General features: G+C 54.2%; 1 protein-coding gene across 2 annotated transcripts in view; it reads right to left on the reverse strand.

Annotated features, from left to right (window-relative positions):
* Positions 1 to 25,760, reverse strand: part of PLXNA2 (plexin A2) — a 136,953-nt gene that overhangs the window by 47,090 nt on the left and 64,103 nt on the right. For both annotated transcript variants that reach the window (XR_009115531.1, XM_058039985.1), the window contains exons 5-12: positions 19,435 to 19,535; positions 15,030 to 15,153; positions 14,046 to 14,199; positions 13,507 to 13,603; positions 11,828 to 11,942; positions 3,459 to 3,659; positions 1,543 to 1,639; positions 775 to 968 (exon numbers count right to left, since the gene is read on the reverse strand). Coding sequence is in view for 1 of the 2 variants with exons in the window: in XM_058039985.1 (XP_057895968.1) it covers positions 775 to 968; positions 1,543 to 1,639; positions 3,459 to 3,659; positions 11,828 to 11,942; positions 13,507 to 13,603; positions 14,046 to 14,199; positions 15,030 to 15,153; positions 19,435 to 19,535 (1,083 nt within the window). In the remaining variant the exon portion in view is untranslated. The remainder of the gene's footprint in view (positions 1 to 774; positions 969 to 1,542; positions 1,640 to 3,458; positions 3,660 to 11,827; positions 11,943 to 13,506; positions 13,604 to 14,045; positions 14,200 to 15,029; positions 15,154 to 19,434; positions 19,536 to 25,760) is intronic.

Genomic DNA, 25,760 nt, shown 5'->3' on the forward strand with positions numbered 1-25,760 from the left:
CCAGGGAGGTGCTAGAATCACTGTGTCTGGATGTGTTTAAAAAAAGACTGGGCATGGCACTTGGTGCTATAGCCTGGTTGATGTGTTAGGGTATGGGTTGGACTCGATCTTAGAGGTCTCTTCCAGCCTCATAATTCTGTGATTCTATGTGATTCTGCGTAGTACAATATGGTGTATAGTACAGTTGTCTAATATAGTGTATAGTACAGTAGTATAATACAGTGTAGTGCAGTAGAATAATATAGTGCATAGCATAGTAGTAAAATATGAGTATAGTAGTAAAATATGGTGTATAGTATAGTAGTATAATATAGTGTAGTATAGTAGTATAATATAGTGTAGTGCAGTAGTATAATATGTATCTACATACAGTATTGTATGACATATATAGTATGTATCTATCATACAATATAGATATATAGATACCTAGATATATCTATACATTTAATTCGATGTATCTAGTATATCTATATCTATCTATATATCTCGTATATATCTATAGCATCTATCTATCTAGATATATACTATATAGATATATAGTGTATATATATACTATAAATCTGTGTATATATATACTATATATCTATAGTATATATACTATATATCCGTACAGTATATACCTATATAGATATATAGTACGTATATACTATACATAGTATCATATGCTAGAATAAAGCATTTAATCAGCCCTCTGCAGTCATGGAGTCAATGCGCTCATCCCCGTCCAGGGTCCCGCTGCCACGCCAGGGGAGCAGGGGCTGGGGCCAGGCTCACCTCGGTGATGCGCGGGTTGGAGCACTTGACGTTGTGTCCGGCCCAGTGGAGCCAGGGCAGGGCGCCCGGGGAGCTGCAGTGGGGCCGCAGGGTGCAGCGCCCCTCGCCGCTGCACCAGCCGCACGCGAACCGCGGCTCGGCCTTGAGGCACAGCCCGCAGCTCTCGCGCTGCGCCGCGCACTTGTACAGGTGCACTGCGGGACGGGAGCGGGGGGTTAGCCGGGGAGGGGATCCTGGGGGGCAGCTGGGGCTGAGGGGGGCTCATTCAGGGGGCAGCTGGGGCTGGGGGGGCAGCTGCGACTGGGGGATTCGCTTGGGGTGCAGCTGGTACTAGGGGGGCACTGCAGAATTACTGGGGGTGCAGCTGGGGCTGGGGGATTCCCTCTGGATGGAGCTGGGATTGGGGGATTCGCTTGGGACATGGCTGGGATTGAAGGGATTCCCTCAAGGTACAGCTGGGACTGGGGGATTCACTTGGGACACGGCTGGGATTGAAGGGATTCGCTTGGGACATGGCTGGGATTGGGAGATTCCCTCAGGATACAGCTGGGATATACCCTTGGGGTACAGGTGGGATTGAGGGATTTCCATGGGACACAGTTGGGATGGACAGATTCAGTCGGGACTGAGGGATTCCCTTGGGGTGCAGCTGGGATTGGGGATTCCCTCAGGATACAGCTGGGATATACCCTTGGGGTATAGCTGGGATTGAGGGATTTCCAGGGGACACAACTGGCATGGCCTGAAGCCAATTCAAGCCGATTTTACCTTTCACGTTCTCCGGGTTGTCGATGACAAAATTCCCATTCCAAACCACGGCAAAGTCCACTGCCAGGTTGCTGATGTCCATCCCATCATAGAGGTACTGCAGGGTAAGATCCAGAGTGAAATGCCTGGGGAGACAACACTCCCAGGCAAAGAGGTTTTTTTGAGAGAAACCATCTTCATTCTCTGCTTAAAAACATCTGCTGGTGCCTCAGACACCACATTTTTACACTTCATCTCCAGGGCTCTGCTTTGAGTCCCTTCTCCTCATCAGGAGGAGATAATTAAATCAGATCTAGTCCTTGTGAGAGGTAACAGATTAATTATTCCTCTTGCAGTGGCTGCTCTCATCACTCAGTCTCTGTCTTGCCAACACAGCCCCTCCAGGTAACCAGACTGGGACTGGAGCTGCCCTCAGGCTGCTTCTTGCCCAGTTTGTGATTGGGAGCTCCAGAACCCCTCTGCAGAGCTTTGCAGGTGGAACAGGAAAATAGAGCAAAAATAGATGGTGCAGAGCCCCAGCCACTGCCTCAGCCTGCCCCAGGACAGCACTGGCCTGAATTATTCCCCTTTTTATGACATCTGGGGGCCGTGGCTGAGCGAGGCTGGATGCTGCAGCTGAATTCCCAGCGAATGCTGAAATTCCCATTATCACACCCAGCACTGGCCAGGCCCCACTCTGGAGCTCTCTTTAGGTCAACCAAGAGCCGCTAAAAAGACTTCAGGAGGTGAGTGAGCATTGCCATGCTCCCTGGGAGGAGGGAGTGGTGATGAAAGCAGGGCAGAGTGCTCTGCCTGTCCCTGGGCAGCAGCTGTGCAGCTTTAACTCATGTTTGACTGTGCTGGGTTTTACTAAGCTGGGGTGGAACAAGAAGCTGCGAGTCCAGAATGGCCCCCACATCCTCCCCCTACCGCTTCCTATCAGCCCAACAGCAATAAAAGTGCTTCTCTAATGCTTATAAATCACTCTGGATAGGAAAAGTACTATGTACTATTAATGCATTTATTATCCACCAAGCTGCAAGGCCCAAAGACGGCCAGCGATGTATAAATATCCAGTAAAACTTTAAAAAATTCAAAACTTCATTAACAATTTAAGGCCATCTGCACTGAATATTCAAGTGGACCCTGTTGTGCTGCCTAAAACAAACTGACTGTGCCCTTTTTGCCCAGGGCCCTTTCTGAGCACATGGTGAGCAGAGGCAGGGCCACGCTCGTGAAGGGACACAGGGGACCCAAATTTGGGCTGTGGATCAGGGTGGGGGTGCCTGGCTATGCCATTTGTGTTTTGGCATCACAGAGTGCCCAGCAGGGTGAATTTGGGGTGCACATGGTGAGGTTGAGCGCTGTCTTGAGGAGGGGATAACCCTGCCCTGCTCCTGGGCAGCATCACCTGGGCAGCATCACTCGGTGATTCCCCTCTCCTGGGCAGCATCACCTGGTGATTCCCCTCTCCTGGGCAGCATCACTCGGTGATTCCCCTCTCCTGGGCAGCATCACCTGGTGATTCCCCCTCCACCTGGTGATTCCCCTCTCCAGCCCCGCTCTCTCTCTCTCCCCCTTCACTTTCCCTCTCCCCCTCCTTCCCCGCTCTCCAGCCCCGCTCTATTCATCCAGCCACCGTGACCTGGGATGTGACAGCTCCCCGATAAGGGGTCTGTGATTCTCCTTATCTCCCCGCGTGTGAATTAGCCTGCCTCAACACCTCCTGCATCCCCTCCTCCTCCCCTTTCCCAGGCTGACCTCCCACAGGCAGCCAGGGCGCTCCAGAGCCAGCATCTCCTCCCTGTGGGGATTCTCCCACCGGGGATTTGGGATTAGAGAGATTTTCCTCCCTCCCTGGTGCTGCCAGCCCTGCCCATGCCCATGCCCATGCTCATGCCCACACCCATGCCCGTGCCCATGCCCCTGTCACGCACCGAGCTGTTCTGGCACTGCACGCTGGAGCTGTTGAAGCGCAGGGCGGGCACCCTGTGCACGATGCCCTGGATGCTGAGCACGCACTCGTAGCCCCTCTGGCCCGACTGGGGCTGCGGCAGGTTCCGGGCCCTCAGCGTGATGGGCTTCACCTCTCCCACCGGGATCAGGATCTCCTCCGTGGGGAACAGCTGCGGGCAGTCCTGGGAGGCAACGGGAGAGGGGGCCAGGTCATGGGTGGGGTGTGCTTGGGGATGCTTCAGCATTTTAGCTTTTATATTTTTTATACTTTTTAAATATTTTATATATTTTATATTTTTATCTATCTATATTTTTATATTTTAGATTTTTAATATTTTAATATTTTTTATACTTTTTATATGTTATATTTTTATATTTTATATTTCTATATTTTAATTTTTTCTTATATATTTTTTATATAATTGTAATCCTGCAATTCTCCAAATCCTGCAAAATTTGGACTGTATAACTCCAAACTCCATACTTATATTTTTATACTTTTCTTATATATTTTTATATATTTTTATACATTTTTATATATAATTGTAATCCTGCAATCCTGCAAAATTTGGAGTGTATAACTCCAAACTCCATACTTATATTTTTATATTTTTCTTATATATTTTTATATATTTTTTATACATTTTTATATATAATTGTAATCCTGCAATCCTGCAAAATTTGGAGTGTATAACTCCAAACTCCATACTTATATTTTTTATATTTGTCTTATATATGTATTTTTTTTTTATATAATTGTAATCCTGCAATCCTGCAAATCCTGCAATATTTGGAGTGTGTAACTCCAAACTCCATACACAGTGTGAGTCTGGAGTTATATATATTATATATATGGAGTTATATATATTATATATATGGAGCTATATATATATAATGCTGCTCTCCCGTTTTGGTCAGACACAACAATTCCTCTCCAGGCCTGGCAATCAAGCCTCAGTGTCTCAGGCTCTGAGAGATGTGAACAAAACCATGACACCTTCCCACCCAAAGCATGTGTGACTCTGTGAAACACCATTGCACAGATATCCAGGTCACCCAAGCACAAAGAGAATGTCTGAATGAAAGCACAAAAATGACTTATCAGCTGCTGGTAACGGTGTGACATCCCTCCCATGAGATCTCAACATCCCAAACATTATCTCTGCACAACACACTGGGAAATACAATTTTTCTCCAATTTCTGCAGCAGGAACTGCAGCACCTCTGACCACCAGCTGTATTTACATTCTGCTCAGCTCTAATTCGCTTTGATCTAATGGAACAAGGTACCTAAGTACCTGTAAGCACCTGACACTGAGTGATTAATCCCCGGCTAAAGCAGGAGTTTAGAACAAACACGTCGGTCTCCATTCCCTCTGCCAAATCCCAGAGTGGCACCCCAAGCCCCTGCAGCCTGGGGATGAAAGGGAATCGTGCTGATGGCAGTGCCAGGAGCCACCGTGCCCAGGATCCTGTGTGCAGGGGGGAGATGGGGAAAATCCCCCTCCCCAGGGCAGGCAGCCCCCAGCCAGGGCCAGGGGAAGTGTTTCAGCGTGGCTCAAGCCAGCTGTAAATTGGGAACAGATGCTCTGCTCTGGAGCAGCCACTCACTTAAACTGCAGCCTCATAAACCTTTTTAGTGGCACTTTTCCGTATATATATTTTATTTTATTCCTAACAGGGACTTTCACGGATTAACAGCCAAGAGTGATTTCAAACTCCATCAGCTGTGCTGGGGAGGGAAGGGAGGCCCTTTCCTGCAGAGGAGAGGGTTCACAGGCTGGGAGGGAATGGCATTCCCTGCTTCCCACTGACCCTGGCCATGGATCCAGCCCCAGCTCACCACCAGCAGACTCCCTGGATTCACAGCATTTTCCATCCAGCTCTGCACATTCCTTCCCCTCCTGCAGCACCACTCACCTGTGCCACCTTCCACTCAACACCTGCCTGCACTAAGGCTTTGATTTCACCCCAAAGTCCCATTGAGCTCCATCAGAAAGGGGCCCAGCCCCGAGGGCTGGAAGGAAAAGCAGCCCAGAGCTGCAGGATCCTTTACCCCATTACAACTGAAAACAAAAAACCTCCACTTGCATCACCAGTGGGAGAACTTCAGTGCACAGTCCTGAAAATAATGAATATGTTATGGACCATTATCCCTCCTGGCCAGCTCAGTCCGTGAGGAGACTGCTAAGGAAGGGCTCCTTCCTTCCCAGGCACAGGAGGGGACTCCATCCCACATCTGCTCCCCGCTGCTGAAAGTGCTGCCAGCAGAAACTGCTCTGCCATCATTAGAGACAAGTGGGGCAACATAGATTTATCTTGTTTTCCATTCCTTTGGTTCCAGAGGATGGAGAATGTCACACTGGGGCTGTGGGGAAGGTGAGGCAGCCTGCACAGGAGCGAGCGGCCCCTCGGTGCTGGCTGACAGCTGCAGTGATCACACTAACAAGGGACCCACGCTGGGGATGCAGGCATCTGTGGGAGGATGCCAGACTCCAGCGCAGCCAGGATGCTCGTGGGCAGCCACACTGCTGCAGGCAGTGCCTGCTGAATTTCTGAGCTGGGCGAGAGGAGCTGCAGGGGCTGGGGTCAGCTCAGACCCTCAGAGCCTGTGCAGCCCCTGCGGGGCATTTCCAGCCCCAGGGAAAGCTCAGCTTTCAGGGCTTTTCTTCTTCCAATTTGCTTTTTAAATTGCTGCTTCAGTGATGTACACCCACGGCCCTGCATAGCCACATCCCTGCACCCCAAATCCCTGAAAACCCATGTCCTTGTACCCAAATCTCTGCACAGCCACATCCCTGCACCCCAAATCCCTGCACAGCCATGTCTCTGCACCCCAAATACCTAAAAACCCATGTCCCTGTACCCAAATCCTGCACAGACACATCCCTGCACCCCAAACCCTGCACAGCCACATCCCTGCACCCCAAATTCCTGAAAACCCATGTCCCTGCACCCCAAATCCTTGCAAACCCACGTCCCTGCACCCCAAATCCCTGAAAACCCAATTCACCACAGCCAAATCCCTGCACGGCCACACCCCTGCACCCCAAATCCTGCACAGTCATGTCCCTGCATCCCCAAATCCAGCACAGCCATGTCCCTGCACCCCAAATCCTGCACAGCCATGTCCCTGCATCCCCAAATCCCTGAAAATCCACCACCTGTCCCAGCTGCTCCCTGGTGTAACAGCCACTGCTCAGGTAAATGATTTTGTCAGGAGTTTATTTATCATCGGTTGGGCAGCTCCTCTGTCCATGCTGATCCCCTCAACAGGAATTGCCCTGGGAAGGGTTGGCAGCACCAGCCAAGGTCCCTGCTCGTGTCCCTGCAGTGCCAGGCTCAGCCTGGGTGCCCCGTCCTGGCTCCCTCCCCAGGAAGAGCCAGAACCAGCCAGAAAACACCGAGGGAAGGCGGTGGAACACACAGCTCGTTCCATAATCAGTTTACTTTGTTTTTTAATTCATGAGAGGTAAATCCTGCAGCGAGTCAGAAAGGCCATTACTGCCTCCTCTCTCTAAACAAACAGGCAGAATCCTCTCATTATCCTCCTTGACTTCCCGGAGCCAGAATAAACACGGATCAGATCTGCTGGAGGAAGACAAGGCTGGGGTGCCTGAGTGGCACAGACTCTCGGGGAATGTTCTGCCTGTGAAGTATCAGCACACACAATTTACAAAGACATTTTATGCTTCTCCAACACTTTTTAGCCTCAAAGACTCCAAGGTCTATAAATACCTTAAAGACCCACGTTCTGCAGCTGTCTCTGGAGCAGAACAGAGCACCCATGGTTATTATTTGTGTTTAACCGAGCAGTTTTAGTAGGTCAAACCTCCTTGCTCTTATTTGGAAAAAAAAAATTGCCTAGAAATGGCAGGCAATTCTTCTGACTAGAGGATTTAGCCCAAATGGCAGAAAATAGACTGTTTCTGTACTTTTCATCTTCAAAAAACCCCCGCAAACTCTCCACAAATGTTAACTTGCCGCACGTTATTTTAAAGTTATAAACATAACCCAATCTGGCACGTGAATGTAAACCCCTGGTTCACAGTTGTGCTCCCAATGATATAAATTACAGTCCCTGTCACTCATGGAAACACATTATCCTTCATTTATGCCACTGGAAGGGAGAGCAGCCCCCGCTCCTTGGAAACCAGACATGAAAGGAAGGCAGCTGGAGCCCAGCCTGGCGAACTCCTGACCCACACCATCAGCCCTGAGCTCCAACCTGGGTCTTCTCCATCACTCTGGGAGGCAGGGGGATGTTCAGAACCTTTCCCTGCTCTGAACAGCCCTTTGTGTGCCAGGAGCAGCTCCCTGGCCCAGGGTACAGGCGGGAGCATCTCCCTCTGCTCCTGCATCCCTCGCTCTGAACACCAAACATCCACAGCACGGCTGATAAAAGCACTAACCTGGGTGTTCTCCATCACTCTGGGAGGCAGGGGGATGTTCAGAACCTTTCCCTGGCCCTTTGTGTGCCAGGAGCAGCTCCCTGGCCCAGGGTACAGGTGGGGACATCTCCCTCTGCTCCTGCATCCCTTCCCTCCTGCCTCCCTCCCTCTGAACACCAAACACCCACAGCACGGCTGATAAAAGCACTGCCACGGCTCAGAGCTGAGGGAATTTTGCTGAAACCGGGCTTTTTGCTCCTATTTCAGGCAAAGGCATCTCCCCAAAGTGAGGTGCGACCCTGCAAAGTCATTGGCTGCCTTTGGTGGCCTGAGCTGTGGCTCTGAGTCACCTCCAGCACATCTCAGCCCTGCTGGCACGGGGATTGGCAGGGCAGCTCTGCAGGGCTGGTTCTGGTTTGTTCTGTTTCCTTCAGGGCACATCAAGCAGCACTCAGCACCCAAGGGCACAGCCAGGGGCAAGGGCGTCGCCATAAAATCAGTGGGAATTCAAAGGAGCCCCACGGGCACTGAAATCCCCGAATCTGGAGCTCTGTGTCCCCAGATCAGCGTCCCCCTGTGGAAATGGCATTATCAGCACACACTGGACATCAAAGAGGGACGGGCTCTCACATCCTGGGGAGCTAAGAGGATTTATTTGGTTCTAGCTCTCCTCTGGGATGGGGTGTGAGGATGTTTATGAATCCACATTCCTCCTCATTTAGAGAGAGACATCATAAAACCTCTCACACACACAAGCCAAACCACACCAGGCACATTAAAATGGCATCATTGGCTTGATTGGGGTTTTTTAAAGCGGGACAATCAGTGCTCCACACCCAGGAGAATCTCTTGGAGAAATCCTGATTTAGTGGGGGCAAGGTCTGAGCAGGCACCTTCAGCTGACAGTGAAGGCTCTGACCAGGGAAAGGATGGGGAAATAATTGCTTCTCTAATAATTAACTCCTAAAGAATTGGCTACATGAAAATGGAGACCTCAGAGGATCTCAGAAATTCCCAGGAGAGGGAGAACATCAGGAGCAGCCAGCTCCGTCCTGCAGTATCCCTCTGCTGTAAAGGCTGTGAAATATCTGCATCCACTGACCAGTGACCCCAAACCACAGCTCCGCTGTTCCTAAAGCACCCACCCACCTTCGGGGCTCCCTGAGCTCTGCCCTGGGATCTGAGCACACAGTTCCTGTTGGCAGGGCAGGTGGAGGGATGAGGAAACTCCCTGGGCTCTATTTCCATGGCAGGCAGGGCAGAGGCTTGCAAGGAGCAAGAGCACAGCCCGTGAAAAGGGAATTTCTCTCCCCCATCTCCTCCCGAAGTGGCTGAGGCTTGCAGCCCTCGTTCCTCCTCCAGACAGACAACTCCTGGGAGCATCAAAGGGAGCTCGTTCCACATCCAATCCCACCGGGATGCCAGCTCTGATGGGCCAGGAGTAAAAGGGAATATTCAAGATATTTTCCCTTGAATTAAAGATAAAGACGCGAGCGATGTGCAGGCCCGTGTGAACACGTGTGTAAACCTTACGTAAGGAGAGGCACAGGGGACTGAAAGTAGGGCACAGGCACGGAGATCCCCACTCCAAACACCACTGGCTCTGCTGGGGAGGCAGCCAGGGGAAGCACAAACAATTTCCTAATACATCAGGCCGTGACACAATGAGAACATTGTGATCTGAATCGGTTGAGGAGAGGAAACCCTCCATGAGGCATTTGCTTATTTGTGTGTTGGTGAAGAGCCCACAGCAAAGGCATCATCACCGGCTGTGTGTGAAGGGGAAATTCATTGCTCTTAAATGAGCAAACACATTTACTTGGGGTGGTTTGGCCTGCGCTCAGAGGTCTGGGGGAGAAATGATGGAGAGCACTTGTATCATTATCATCAGCCCTTATCAAAGGTAATCACCAGCAAGGTGTGAGGTGTCCCAAAACATCCCTGGTGAGAAATCCTCGGCAAGATGAAGACAGAGGAAGTTCTTTGGAGACAGCCCTGTGGTCCCAGCAGGAACTGCCAGGGATTCCCACTGCTCCTCTCTCCTTTTGTGTGACTCAGGCAAGCCCTTGGTGCTCCCAGGAGGAAAACAGAGACTGGGATTGTTCTGCTCTAGCAGGGACCTGTCAGACACTGCTGAAATCCCAGGGTTGGGGGCCCAGAGAAGGGAGAGCTCCACCTATGCAGATGGGAGAGCAGGGATGCTTGGAGTGTGGAGGAGAACCCACCCCAGCACTCAAGAGGAGGAGAGGCAAAGGGTTTTGCTTTCTCTTGATATGGTGAAAGGAAGTTTCCTGACTTTGAAAGATGGAGAAAGGGTTTGGTTTGTCCCTGGGGTGGAAGCTCCTCCCTGGGCACCCATTCCCATCCTTGGGTCTGCAGCTTCCCACCAGGTCCTTGCACAGCTCAGGAATGACTCTGCCCTTTACCTCTCCTGGCAGCCAGGGAGACACAGGAGTGGAGTTTACTCCCAGTTTAGCACCAACCTGGCTAAACCTTCACTCCTTTTGACAGCTCAGTGTTTACACCCCTGACTGATCCCTCCTGTTTTTCTCCATCTCCATCACTCACTGACAAGGATTTGTCTGGATGCTGGCACACTTTCCTCTCCTCTGTTTTTCTCCTATTTGTAGATGTCCTCACTGCTGCCTTTCCCACTTTCCAGCACCCTCAGGATTTCCAGAGCCTCTTTTAAACCGTTTTCCCCTGCAGCTTTAGGAGCTGCACTCATTTCAGGTGCTACAAAGCTGTTTGTAGGAGCAGTGGGGGCAAAGAGCAGGACCCTGCAGCACCAGGACCCTGTGAGGATGAATCGGGCAGGACAAGGAGTGCAGAAACCCTGGACCAAGGGCTCCTTGCAGTGGTAAATCAGGATTTGTGCTAACAAACCCCTTTCCTCCACGGATGCCTCTGCCCTGGGACACTCGGGAGAGCTGGCACAGCCACTCACAGCCTGTGCCTTTCCAAGTGTTAAAAGCGTTTTTGGATGGGAGCCCCACACCTTTTATGAGCTGCTAAGAGAGATGGCTCCGGGTCCAGGGTGCTGGAACCCAAACCAGCTCCCTTTTCCAAAATCTGGGGCTGTGCTCTTTGGTAATTCCTTCATCAGCCACAGCCAGGCTCTGCCATAAATCCCAACAGGAGGGACCAGAGCTCTGCTCAGAGCGAGCAAAGCAGAGCTGCTGGAAGTGCTGGAGTCTCTGGCACCCCTGGGGGAAAGCACTACAGCAATTACTGTAATTAATGAACCTGGGCATTCCCACACTGCAGGGGAGGCTCAGCTCTGCTGCTCAGGTCAGGAGCAGCACTTCAGTGACACCAGCACTGCCCTGCTTAAAGCTGCTCCTGCACTTTTGGGCACCAGACAGACCCACAAAGCTCACATGGACACGGTCAGGGTGCTTGGGGCGTGGAAAAGCAGAGGGCAGAGGGAGGAATCCCAGCGTGGTACTGTCACAGACATCTTTTATGGAAAATCCTTTCCTTGGGATTGTTCCTCCTGAGAAGCTGGGAGGCCTCAGGAACAAATGCAAACAATGGTTATCTGCTGCTGTGGGATGCAACAGGTGCATCTGGGATTGGTCTCATGTGGTTGTTTCTAAATAATGGCCAATCAGTCAGCTGGCTCGGACAGAGAGCCAAGCCACAAGCCTTTGTTATCATTCCTTCTTATTCTATTCTTAGCTAGCCTTCAGAGGAAATCCTTTCTTCTATTCTTTTAGTATAGTTTTTATATAATATATATAATAAAATAATTATAATATAGATAATAAAATAATATATATATTGTAAAATAATTATAATATATATAATAAAATAATATATATAATAAAATAATATATAAAATAAAATACTTATTAAAATAAAAAATATCAAAAAATAAATCAAGCCTTCCGAACCACGGAGTCAGATCCCGTCTCTCCCCTCCCCCTGGGACCCCTGAGAACACCATCCCGTGGTACCTCGGAGACATTGATCCTCCCCTCCTGGAAGGAGCAGGTGGTGGGGTCGTGGGTGCACAGGTTCCTGTACTTGCACCAGTGGCAGCGGAAGGCACTGTTCACACAGGACAGGCACCTGGGGGGAGAGCAGGGTCAGCACAGGCCTCCGCACCCTGGCAGGGCTGCAGCCTCCTCCAGGCCTTGCCAGAAATTCAGCCTTCCTGGGAAAACAGTTCCTTTGGTGAAGAATTCCTTTGATAGAGCACAAAACAAGAAAAGACTTTGGGAAAACACACACGGCTCCAAAAACAGACCCGGGGCAGCCTCACAGTTTATCCCAGAGTAAAATGCAAGCTGGGATTTACTGCACATCCTTGGATCAGTTTAAATGGAGCAGGGCACTGCACAGGCACCAGGCTGGGGCTTTGGCTCCTAGGAAAGAAGGCAAGCCTGGCAAAAATGGGATCAGTTGTTCTGCAAGTCAGGAATGCTTCAAGGCAGCAGCAACGCTCCTGCCCGGCCTGGGAGTGCAGGGGGTGCTGCAAGTGCTTGTGATTCATGTTGGGGAAAAGAAAATAACTGCTTATGAAATGTTTTTGAAAGAACACAGACCCCGTTCAGCCCCAGGGGACCCAGCTGCCAGCAGAGCGGCCGGGTGGGTTTTGTTCCCCTCTCACAGAGAGGCAGGAGCTGTGACAGCTGCCAGCCCTGGCAGTTGCCACCTCCTCCATCTCCGAGGCCACCCCTGGTGCCACGTGGCAGCTCGTGGTGGCAGCAGGATCAGCTGCGCCCGTGGATTCGGGCCATGCCCTGCCCGTGGCTCCGGGCACTGCAGAGGGAAGTGCCCGGGATTGCTGGAGCCAGGCCAGGCCAGGCAGACAAATGTCACCAGGGAGGTGGCAGCGTGGCCTGGGGCAGCTCTGGAGAGGAGCAGAGCAGCTCTGCAGGCTGGGCTGTCCCAGCTGGGCACAGGGAGCAGGGCAGGGTGAGAGCTGCTGCCACCACAACAGCTCATTGTGCTCTCCTGAGCATTCTGCTGGCCTCCACAGCCAGGGGAGCTTCTTCTGATCACCACAGCAAATCTGGGGAGTGCTGAGAGCTTCTTTAATTACTCATTTGTCTGACCCGATTCTGTCCCTCTTTGGGTCTGCAGCACCTTATCTCACCTGGCCTGGCCTCCAGCATTCCCAGCAGGGGCTCCCACAGCCAGCATCCCACCTTTCCCTCCTGCATCCCACCTTTCCCTGCCCACCTTCCCCTCCTGCATCCCACCTTTCCCTGCCCACATCCCACCTCCTGCATCCCACCTTTCCCTGCCCACCTTCCCCTCCTGCATCCCACCTTTCCCTGCCCGCATCCCACCTCCCGCCTCCCCAGCCCCTCTGTTCTGCCTTCCCCAGCAATCCCTTCCCTTCCCATTCCCCATTCCCCATTCCCCATTCCCCATCCCCCATTCCCCATTCCCCCATTCCTCATCCCCCATCCCCATTCCCTCCCGGCTCCATCCCGCTCTCAGTTGCGGGATCGCGCAGCTTGGGGGCACCAGCAGGTTGAGGTTGCTCCCGGCTCTGCCTGCTCCGCTTCTCCCGGATCCCCCCGAGCCCTCCCTGTGCCCCGGGCCCGGTGCCACCCCCAGCGCCCCCTCCCCGAACCCTCGGGGCTGTTTTTGGCTCTGCTCAGCGTGGGGAGGGGGCACTCACAGCTGGTGGGCGCTGCAGTTGTAGAACTTGAACTCGGTGCTGACGAAGGTCCTGCCGGTCTCCCGGGACTTCAGCTGGAGCACGACCCCGAACCAGTCTGGGGACAGAGCAGGGCCTGTCAGTGTCCCTGCTGTCCCTGCTGTCCCTGCTGCTGGCACAGCCAGGGGTGGGGATCTGCTGCCCACTGCCCTCTGCTGAGCCCCCTGCTGCTGCTGCAGCAGCACTGTTTAACCAAAGGTACGTGTGCTTATAGTGGTTACACAGAACTACTGTTAATATAGAATATATACTATACAGATATAAATACTGTCAGAGTGCTTTTGCTTTGTGTGATTAGTCAAGAAGCTTATAAAGTGAGTTGTAACATGGAGTTCTGTGTCTGCTGCCTGGGATGTGAGCTGCTGGCATCGTCCCATTGTCACAACCATGGAACGAGACTGATGCTGGAAAATAAACCAGCTCGAGGCGCGTCCACAGCAGCCCCATCCCGTTTGTGTCTGTAAATAACCCCCAGCCAGCCCCAAGGAGCCACCACTTACCCTGATCCACGGGGATGGCAGGGACGTCTCTGGCTGCTGGTGACACGCAGAGCACCTGGCTGCCCGACACCTGCCCCTCCACCTCGCTCAGGTTCCCGAAGAGGCAGCTGACCCCGGCACTGAGGTCTGGAGCATCGCTCACCCGCAGCCTGAGCTGCAGCACGGGCAGCAGGGAGCAAAGCAGAGCTGTCAGCAGGCAGGGCAGCCCAGAGCTCCCTCAAATCCCCAGCCCTGCCTGTTTCCCACCCAAAACAACCCCCTGAAATCACACACCTGCCCACAGTTGCTGCCAGCTGCCCTGTGATGGGGAAGGGAGGGGGAAAAGGGAAGGCAAAGATGTTCTGTGGATACAAACCATGCTGAGCCTTGGGGTGCTGGCAATGGCAGATTTTTGTCCCCTGGTTGCTTTGCCAACCCCAGTGCCTGTGGCAGGACCCTGAGAGCAGCAGGGACCATCCCCAAAGCCCTGAGCTCAAACCACCTCCCTCCCCACTGCATGAATGGGGGAGACCACCCTGCCCTGGCTGGGAGGAGAGTCCCCAGTGTCCCCAGAATGGCTGGGCAGTGTCCCCATGGCAAACCAGTGTCTGCAGGGCTGAGCCCCCTCTCCCCACACCATTTTTACACGGGGGGCTGCAAGGGGGGCAGCAGCACCAGCTGCCACAGAGGAGTGGGGCAGCAACAGCTGGGAAGGCTCAGAGAGCCAGGCCTGAGCCCAGCTCACAGAGGAGCTTTTTGGGAAACAAAGCCTTTCCTTTAGCAGCCACAGAGAGCAGGGAAATGTGAGCTGGGGCACCAGGGGAAGGGAATTTGTTTCTGCCATCCCTCTCCACCCTCTCGGGTGACCCCTTGGCTGCCCCATCCCTGCACGAGTGTGACCTCATGAGAAAACGCTTGTGCCAGAGGGAAAGGGGAGGCTGGGCTGCGGGGTGCTCCCTGCTGGGGGTGGCTGTGTCCCCTGCCCCTGTCCCCGTCCCTGCTCACCGGGAGGCTGTGCTCTGACACCGAGATGCTGCTGGGCTGCACGGCCACGCTCAGGCACTGCCCGATGCTCGCGGCGAAGCGGAACGGCTCCTGCGCCCGCTCACAGCGGTCCCGCGGGGAGCACCTGCCACACAGGGGCACCCAGAGCGCTGAGAACATCCCCAGGGCATTGAGAACATCCCCAGAGCACTGAGAACATCCCCAGGGCATTGAAAATATCCCCAGGGCAATGAGAACATCCCCAGAGCGCTGAGAACATCCCCAGGGCATTGAGAACATCCCCAGAGCACTGAGAACATCCCCAGAGCGCTGAGAACATCCCCAGGGCAATGAAAATATCCCCAGAGCACTGAGAACATCCCCAGGGCATTGAGAACATCCCCAGGGCAATGAAAATATCCCCAGAGCATTGAAAACATCCCCAGAGCGCTGAGAACATCCCCAGGGCACTGAGAACATCCCCAGGGCATTGAGAACATCCCCAGAGCACTGAGAACATCCCCAGGGCATTGAGAACATCCCCAGGGCAATGAAAATATCCCCAGGGCATTGAAAACATCCCCAGAGCGCTGAGAACATCCCCAGGGCATTGAGAACATCCCCAGAGCGCTGAGAACATCCCCAGGGCAATGAGCACATCCCCAGAGCACTGAGAACATCCCCAGAGCACTGAGAACATCCCCAGGGCAATGAAAATATCCCCAGAGCACTGAGAACATCCCCAGGGCATTGAGAACATCCCCAGGGCAATGAAAATATCCCCAGAGCATTGAAAACATCCCCAGAGCGCTGAGAACATCCCCAGGGCACTGAGAACATCCCCAGGGCATTGAGAACATCCCCAGAGCACTGAGAACATCCCCAGGGCATTGAGAACATCCCCAGAGCACTGAGAACATCCCCAGGGCAATGAAAATACCCCCAGGGCAATGAGAACATCCCCAGGGCATTGAGAACATCCCCAGGGCAATGAAAATATCCCCAGGGCATTGAAAACATCCCCAGGGCATTGAAAACATCCCCAGGGCAATGAGAACATCCCCAGGGCATTGAAAACAACCCCCAGATCACCCAAAACATCCCCCAGAGCACCAAAAAACATCCCCCAGGGCACTGAAAACACCCCCAGAGCATGAAACAAATTCCCCAGAGTACTGAAAACACCTCCCAGGGCACTGAAAATATCCCCCAGAGCACCAAAACCACCCCCAGGACACTGAAAATATCCCCTAGAGCATTGAAAACACCCTCCAGAGCACAGAAAATATCCCCAGAGTGGTGAAAACATTCCCCAGAGCACTGAAATCATCCCTCAGAGCACCCAAAACACCACCCAGAGCACCAAAACCACCCCCCAGGGCACTGAAAACTTCCCTCAGAGCACCTAAAGCACTCTCCCAGAGCACTGAAAACACCCACACAGAGCACCCAAAACACCCCCCAGAGCACATCCCACCCAGAGCACTGAAATCACTCCCCCAGGGCACTGAAAACACCCCCAAGGGCACCCAAAACACCCCAAACCCCTGGGAGATGTTCCACAGCAGGACCTGGTGATGCCCCTCACAGGGAACACGTGTTGGGCACCAGGTTAGGACCAAAGGGCGCTGGAAAATATCCTGTGATCAGCAAAACCACAAGGCAGGAACCAAGCATGCCAAGGTGCCAAGGTGTGCTCTGAGCAGGAACCAAGCATGCCAAGGTGCCAAGGTGTGCTCTGAGCAGGAACCAAGCATACCAAGGTGCCAAGGAGTGCTCTGAGCAGGAACCAAGCATGCCAAGTTGCCTGGAGCGCTCTGAGTGCTCCACATGCCCCAGCACAGCTCCTCATCCCTGCTTTGCTGCAGACAGAAATCCAGCAGGGCACCCACTGGGCACCAAGGGAGGGCTGCCAACACCACAGTCTGCTCTGGAGCACTGGCATCCCTCCAGGATTCCCTGCTTTCTGTCATTTGGGGAAAATCCTTCCCTGCCAACCCCTCCTCCATGGGTGCAGGTGGCAAATTTGCCTTTGAGGTCCCTTTGAACCCGAGTGTTGTGGGATTCTGTGGAACAGTGGGAGTGCGCTTCAGATGAAGGGAAGTGAAGTTCCCACTTTCCCTTTCCAAACCACCCCCCTGATCCCCAGCAAACGCTGGGGCTGCTCTCCTCACCCTCTCCCTTTTGTACCTTTTCCTTTGGAGCATAAAGGAGCTAAATATGAATGGTGCCAAAGGAAGAAATATCGAGGTTTAAGTGAATCTCTAAGATAGCCCTAAAGTGAGCTCTTGACTGGAGCCTTTATCTCATTGACTCGCTGGAATGGCTCTTTTTTATCATCCTATTTATGGCAACAGCCCCAACAGAGATAAATAGGCCTGGAGACAATAACACACTCGCAGAGAGCAGCACGGGGAAGTCTTGCAGGCTTCACATCCCACTGGGCTGCAGAGATCCTCTAACAATCTCCTGGAGGCTCTGACGGCTCCCAAAGAGCAAAGCATCCCTCTGTCCGTGCAGAGGATGAGCAAATCACCTCCTGCTCCAGCCCTCAGCCTTTCAGCCATCCCCAAACCCAGCGGGAGCATCCCCCCTGGCCCAGCACCTTCCAGGGAGCAGCTGGAAGCAGGAACATGTGAGAATGAAAGGGGAGAGGTGACAAATTAAATACGAACGCTCCAGCACTGGGGGCCTCCCAACAAAGATGACAGAGGCTTCGAGGAACAGCAAGATAAACACAATTATTCACAGCTTAAAGAAATAAAGCTGAAAAATGATCACTGCTCCAAAGTGCAGATGCTTGAAGGGAGCGTTGATAAATCCCATCAGGGGAAGAGCCCTTGTTGGGAATGGGCTGACGCTGAAATGTCATGGCCAAAAGGGCAGAGGAAATGACACTTTTCTCTCCTCTTGTCATCGAGGGTTTTGTCTCTGCAAAATGAAGATAACAACCTTTACCTGCCTCCCAGGTGGCTCGTGAAGATTCAGCTCATTAGCATGAGGGAAGTGCTCGCTGATCCTTGCGCAGGAGCTGCTGCAGGAGCAGCCCCAGAGCCCCCAGCCCCAGAGCCCCCAGCCCCAGAGCCCCCAGCCCCAGAGCCCCCAGCCCTGCCCCTGCTGCAGCAGCCCCTGCCCAGGGGGGCACACAGGGATGGAAACAATTCCCTGCTGCCGGAGGAGCTGGGCCTTTGGGGCGTGGTGCACCCAGGGTGGCTCTGCTGCGGGGGCTTGCTTGGGAAGGAAAAAACCTAAAAACCCCCAAGGGGTGCTCAGAGTGCCCTGGGCTGCTGCTGGGGCAGGCTCAGAGCCCTGCTGGTACCCCCAGCCCCTCTCTGACAGAATCCTGTGGGATGCTCAGGGGCTGAGCAGCCTCTCCCACCCCTCCCCAGCACCCAAACCCACACTGGGGAGCTGCTGGTATCCCCATACCCTCTCTGACAGGATACTGTGGGATGCTCAGAGCCCTGCTGGTACCCCAAGCCCCTCTCTGAGAGGATCTTGGGGGATGCTCAGAGCCTGAGCAGCCTCTCCCGCCCCTCCCCAGCCCCCAGCCCCACCCTGGGAGCTGCTGTGCCCCCAGCCCCGGATCCAGGCCGGGTTTGTGCAGGAGCCTGCAGCTCCCCCCAGCACCTGCTGCCCAGGCAAGGGGCCAAGAGCTGCTGTGCGGGTCCCTGGGCCCTCCTCCCCCCTGGCCGGGCGCTCAGGGCTGCCCAGCAGCTGGCACGGGGCCGGGGGGATTTCTGTCCCCTCCTGCGCCCCGTGGGCTCCCTTCCGCCTTAGGAAGTGCTGGTTGTTATGGCAGGCCGGAGAAAGGAAGGGCACAGACACCTCCTGAATGCAGAGAGGCTTTCCTGGAGCTCCCCTGGAGAAAAGCACCCTGAGCCCTTTGTGCCAGCTCCCAGCCCCTCTGCCGGGTCCCCCCGGAGCAGCTGGAGCTGGGACCCCCTGACCTCCCCTGCAGGATTGAAAATTCCCTTCTGGGGATTTAAAGGGGCTCTGTGCTCTGCTCTGCTGCTGGAACCTCGCTGGGAGCAGAGCCCCACTCACAGGATCCCGTCTGCTGCTGCCTTTAAAAACTCCAAATTACTGGGGCTTGGGCAAAGAGCAGGAGGGTGCAGAACAGCAGTGGGGGTGCAAACCAGCAGGAGGGGTGTGCAAACCAGCAGGCCTGCATTCCCACCAGTTCAAATTCTGGTTTTCCATCATTTTCCCATCTGGTTTTCCATCCACATCACCCTGCCCCTGCGGCAGGAGTTGATTTCCCTTCCCCTCTCCCAGGGATCTCCAATGGCATCCGAGCTGCAATGCAGGGAATGCCCAAAGGAGAGAAAAATGGACTTGGGGAACTTCAGCCTGGCTTGTTCTGTGTGGGAGGCTCTGGGGAGCTCTGAGGGCTGCTCTCATCACCAGGGAAGGCTGGACTTACATGTGGTGCAGGGAGCACCAGCCGCAGTGCGGGTCCCCCGAGCTCAGGCACTCCTGGCAGGTCGTGTACTGCTCACAGGACTCCACGGGCACCCTGGACACCTGCAAGGGACACAGCACACTCAGGGCTGCTCTGCCCACCCAGCCAGGGCAGCCCCAGGGCCCGCGGAGCCCCCCGGAGCCACGGGCACAACGGCAAAGCCTGGAATGAAATGAAATGAATTCGTTCCGACATCCAAGAATAGGAATTATTGCAGGCTGAGACGTGAGATCACCCATCCCCTGGGTGAGGGCTGGGCACAGACAGCCCCAGCTGGGCGCCCACAGTGCTGCCAGCTCCCCTGACCCCTCTGGGCTGGAGCTGAGCCCTCTCCTCCCTGATTTACGATTCCTGCCTCACCCTTCCCCAGGGAGCTGCTGCAGGGATGAATCACAGGGATTGTGGCAGCTGTGGGGTCTGGGTTGGTGTTTCACTGCTTTGTGGGGTCTGGGTGAGGGTTTCACTGCTGGAGCCACTCTGAGCCCTTCCAGCAGCAGCCACCTGGGCCCCCAGGCCTGACCCACTGTGGGTCTGATGCCACAGAGGGGAGCGCAGGTGGGAACGGCCCCAGAGGCTGCTCTAAACCCCTCTCCCACTCCCAGCGCACGAGGAATGATGGTGATGGTGAGGTGCAGCACGGTCCTGACCTATTTACCAGCACTGAAAGCCCCAGAGGCTTCAAAACGACGCCAGGCTTTAACCACAGGTCACTGCTTGGCTCCAGCAAAGACGTTTGTAACCTTTTTAACCACTTTAACCTTTCCAACACATCCTTTGCCACCTCCAGCATTTTGAACCACTTTAACTTCTCCAACCCATTCCTTGCCACCTCCAGCAGCAGGGTGGGTCTGCATCTCGAGCTTCTTGTAGTGTTCTCTGTACAAAATATGGAAAATTTCCTTCCTGCAAGGTTGGGGGGCACTGAAACACATTGCTTAAGGAGAAATCCCTTCCTGCAAGGCTGGGGGGCACTGGAACAGGTTACTCAAGGAGAAAACCCTTTCTGTAAGGCTGGGGGGCGCTGGAACAGGTTGCTCAAGGAGAAAACCCTTTCTGTAAGGTTGGGGGGCACTGGAACAGGTTGCTCAAGGAGAAATTCCTTCCTATTCTTTCCTTCAAGAAGAAATTCTTTCCTATAAGGTTGGGAGGCACTGGAACAGGTTGCTCAAGGAGAAATCCCTTCCTATAAGGTTGGGAGGCACTGAAACAGGCTGCTCATGAAGAAATCCCTTCCTGTAAATTTGGGGGGCACTGAACAGGTTGCTGAAGAGCCTGTGGACTCCCTTATCCATGGAGCTGCTCAAATCCAGGCCGGACAGACCTTGGCACAGCCTGGGATAGCGGGAGCTGCCCAGATGATTTCTGAGCTCCCTTCCAGCCCAGGCCATGCCGTGATCCCGCCGCTCCACTCCCGTTTCCCCCAGCAAACGCCGCAGATAATCCTCCCCCAGCCTCACACAGCTCCCGGGCCCCAGGAGCGATGCCTGCAACTGGCTGGGAATTCAAACAAGCGCTGGATGGCTGCGGCTCTGTCCGTCACAACAGCACCCGGCTCCCGGCAGCCGCGCTGAAAGGAGCAGTGTCTGCCCGCACAACGGCCACTGTCACGCCAAGTGCTGTTGACACAGTGAGAACCCAGTTCCTCTCTGAGCTGGACACCAATAGGGCTGCTATTCTTCTTGTTTCCTCAGCCCCACTCGACAGCTTTTCCCGAAACAGAGATTGCTCGGGTTTGGAGTTTTCTGGCTGAGGAGGAGCCTGTGGGGAGGGTGGAGGGCTCGGGATGGGACCCTGGGAATGAGGGGTGGGAAGGGCAGAGCTGGGAGTGCCTGCAGCCCCTGATGGATGGGAAGAGCTTCGGGAGTGGAGAGGAGAAATTCTGAGGTGGAAATGAGGGGTTGGGGTTTGAGTCCTGGCTGCAGAGGCGCCTGGGGTGCCCTCGCAGGGTCTGCACAGGGGATGTGCTGTTTGCTGCTCTGCCTCTCCCTTGTAAGGGGCAAAAAGCACTTTTCAGTGGGGTGGGAGCAAGCCCAGGGGCCTGGTGACAGAACAGCCCCCCAGCACGGCCCATCCAGGTGCAGACTGACCACCCAGCACCTCCCAGTGCAAACCAGTGCTGCAGCCATTGTGCTGCCCCTGGGTGGAGAGCCAGCGGCAAACCCAGGTTTTGGGCTTTTTCAAACCAAAATCTCCCTGTGGGAGACACCAGCTGGCACAGGATGTGCCCAGGGATGTCCCTGGGCTGCCCCTAAAACCAGCCCAGCATGCTGAGCCCTGAGCCAGCCCCAAAATCCCCCAGCACAGCAGATCCCCGCTCACACCCACAAAGGGAGGCTTGGCAGGATCTGTCCCCGTGATTTAAATGCAGCTCAGGGCTTGTTTCATGTTTGTGAGGAGCTGGATGCTCTCACTGCGCTCTATAAATAACGGAGGGCTGGAATTATGTGAATAAGAGTTCATTAGAGATGATTTGATGTTGAGCGCTTCGTTTCTTTTTCTGCTCGGAAGCTGCACATGATAATTCTCTAAAAACCACGCAGAGGGTTTGAACAATGTCTCTGGGGGAGCATCTGTGTGAAGGACAGCAGCCAAGAATCCAGCACTGCTGGGGGATCTCCTCGCTGCTGAGGGCACAGCCCTGCTCCCCCCAGCCCAACTGTGACCTCTCCTCCTGCTCTCCCTGCCAAAATGCACCTGCTGCTCAACCATTAAATGATAAAGCCTCATTATTACTGTCCCTGACTGCCTGACCCATAACACCAGCAAAATAAAATAAATTACAGAACGAAAAAAAAATCAATACAGACTCTCCAAAACACACAGATTCCAACTCTGCCAGTCCCCGGAGCAAATAAGTGCAAGAAACCAGTTCCAAATAAATAAATAAAATAAATAAATAAATAAAATGTACAGCCAAAGCAAAGTTTCCACAGCTTTTGCGTGCTACCAGCCCAGTGCTGTGACCTCCCCTGGCTGGAGACAGCCCCTGGAGCATCTCTCAGCCACAGCAGGCTGCCCACAGACCCCTCGGGGGGCTGGAGTTCAAACAGAAAATCTATTTTTAATGACTTTGGGGAGTGGAGTAGAGATGCCAACTAGTTCAGTGTAATTAAAGCCATCTATCACTCACTGAGCAGGAGCCCAAAGTTGATGAACTTTCCAATGAGATTTGATTCTTTCCTTTATTCATGAGAAAACTCCGCTTTGTGTCGGGGCAGGAGACGTGAAAAAGTGTGGGAAGGAGCAAGGAGGACGCCTCAGCTGAGCCATTAATGTGTCAGGGTGACAGGGAAAATAAAGTCAGACTTTCCCAGAGGCTGTAAAAAGTCTGGCAGACTCTTCCCACTGCTCCTCTTCCTCCCGTGCCTCCAAGCAGAGCTGCAGGTGGAATATCCTGCTGGGCACCTTTGCCAGGAAAATTCCCTGTGTGGAGGGGTGGGAATGCTGTGGCTGTGCTGAGCAGGACATGTGGGTGCAATCTGCATCGGGCTGTGGAAATCCCTACCTGGAAACTGCTGCTCCTGCCTGGTGGAGACCTCAGGGAGTGTGGAAGGACCAGGAGTGAGTGGGGCGAGGGAAACACATCCATGGGGCAGAGCCAGGAGACAGAGGAGAGGGGAAAAGGGGGAGTTTAACCACAAACAACAGAGGAGCATCCCCAGGGTGGAGCTCCCCGAGGTGGGGATGGCTCCAGCGTCCATCCCTGTGCCACAGGGGCGGTGCTGAGGCAGGGGCAGGGCTCGTGCAGGAGCGGCTCTGCCGTCCCACAGCCCAGCACAGCAGCTCTGCTGTCCCACAGCCCACTCTGAGGGGCTCCCAGAGCCCCCCCCGGGCTGTCAGAACCAAATCAAGGCCGGGGAGTTCTGGCAGAGAAGCAGCGAGTGGGAGAGGATGGGGAGACAACGTTGCCATGGCTACGAGGGGATTATTTAATTACAGCACTGCAGATGCACGCAGAGAGCCCCTTCAACTCTGAGCCAGGCAACCTCTGCCTGGGCTTGGCTTTGCTGCTCCGAGAACCTCATTAACATCCGAGGGGCACAAGCTGTGCTGGAGCACGGGGACTGGATCACTCTGGGTGAGGGATGAGATCTCTTGCACACATTCCCATCTCCTTGGCTCCCCCAAAGCCTCCGTGCAGCCTGCCAGGCTCCAGGGGAGGTGATGAAAGCAAGGACAGCCTCCTCTGGGAAGCCAGAAAGGCTGAAAAAACAGCAAATATCCCGAGGTGAGGCTTGCTGGAGCAGGGAAATTGTCCTCAAGCCAGAGTTTGCTGCATCCATCCGGCCCAGCATCCCGGCAGGGCTCGGAGCAGCCTCGTGTTCTGGCACACAGGCTCCTGCACACAAACACTTCCCTGTGGTTTACCACGGCTCCAGTTAATCATCACATCAATATGGAACATCTGAGCGGGGTTTGTTGGAATAACAAAGTGCCAGGCAGAGATCCCAGCTCCCGGGAGCAGCTCAGCCTCGGCCAGGAGGGGAAATGGGATTTCATCTCGGGCTGCTGCCTCTGCCCCAGCAGGTGACAGTGACACTCTGGGGCAGCAGGGTGGGCACGGGGGCAGGTGCCCCTGCCTGGCACAGACCCCGGGTGTCCCATCCCTCACCCTGCCTGGGCTCCCAGCTGTGGGTGCAGGCTCAGCCCAGCATTTGGGATGCCCCTCTGGCATCCAGCCCTGTCGCAGACATCTTTTATGGAAAATCCTTTCCTTGGGAGTTTTCCTCCTGAGAAGCCGAGAGGCCTCAGGAGCAAAATGTAAACAATGATTATCTGCTGCTGTGGAATGCAACAGGTGCATCTGGGATTGGGCCATGTTGGATGTTTGTAATTAATGGCCAACCACAGTCAGCTGGCTTGGACACAGAGCCAAGCCACAAACCTTTGTGGATCCCTTGTGTGGAAAGCCACCACCCCACAGGGAGAGGCATTTTCATTCCTGCCTGCACCAAAAGGGTCAAACGAGCTCCTGGAAGGCAGGATGGTGATCCAGGCAGGAGCTGCCCTGCTCCTCAGCTGCCAGGGTGATGGCACAGCCTCCCTGCTGCTGTGGGAGCCCCTCTGGATTCCAGGACGATGTTCCCATCCCCGTGCTCCTGCCAGGGGACATCACTGCTGCCATCACAAGTGGCTCCCTGACATGTTGGCACCGTCCTCTGATGCCACCCTGCCACGGCCACCAGCTGATGAGCAGTGCCCTTTGATTAGCCCAGGCCTCAAGGGAGCTAATTAATCAGGATAAAAGGGGGGCAGCCTTCCAAAATCTCCGGGCTCAGGTGGGGATCAATCCAGCACAGGAAACTTTCATCTCGCATCAGTTCACGGCCCCTGCTTTGCCTGGCTGCCATGGAACTCCTGGCGTGCTCCCTGCAGTCATTTAAAAGTTTTAACAGAAGCTCAGAAAATTAATTAAGGTGAATAATTAGAAAGTGTGTGCGCTTTTCCCCCTCTCTGTTTGGTGAGAAAACAGCAAAAACAGAATTCAGAATGATTCTGGAGCGGTAACCGAAGTAATTAGGTGTTCGAGGAGCACTCACAACTGGGCTGCGCACAGAAAAATTACTGTTTTAGTCAGAGCACTTTGCCAGAGAGTCGTTAACAGCACAATGCTCCCTTTCCTCTAATTAGGCTTGGACGGGACTCTCATTAGGCTTGGAGCCTCCAGCTCGGGGCTGCCCAGCCCTGGTGCCCACCCAGCCCTGCAGGTGATGCTCCCTGGGCTGCTCCCAGGGACAGGGACAGGGACAGAGCCCTTGGCATTGGGAGGAGATTCCATTCTGGGAGAGTGGGCAGGCCCTGGCACAGGGTGCCCAGAGCAGCTGGGGCTGCCCCTGGATCCCTGGCAGTGCCCAAGGCCAGGCTGGGCAGGGTTTGGAGCACCTGGGGAAGGTGTCCCTGCCATGGTAGGGATGGCATTGGATGGTTTTGAGGTCCCTTGTAACCCAAACCATTCCGTGATTCCGTGACACCCTCAAGGTGGGGATGCCTTAGAGGGGAACACACCTTGTGAGGAACCAGAGCACCCAGCAGGAAGCACCCTGAGCATTCACCAGCCCCATCCCTGCTCCGAGCAGCGCCCTGGGCTGGAGCCTGCCGCTGTGTCCCGGCAGGGATGGCCCTGCTGGGAGCTCAGGCACCCAGCTCTGCGGTGGAACCCTGCATCTCCGGGCTGTGCATGCAGGCAGGCTGCCTCACTGCGAGTGCCTGCAGTCTGTTTCTCCTGGCTCCCCAGGAAAAGCACACGCCAGACAGCAGAGCCCCTTCCCCCAGGCTGCCAGCCTGCA

This window comes from Melospiza georgiana, chromosome 23, assembly GCF_028018845.1.
Source record: "Melospiza georgiana isolate bMelGeo1 chromosome 23, bMelGeo1.pri, whole genome shotgun sequence".
Classification (NCBI taxonomy): Eukaryota; Metazoa; Chordata; class Aves; order Passeriformes; family Passerellidae; genus Melospiza; species Melospiza georgiana.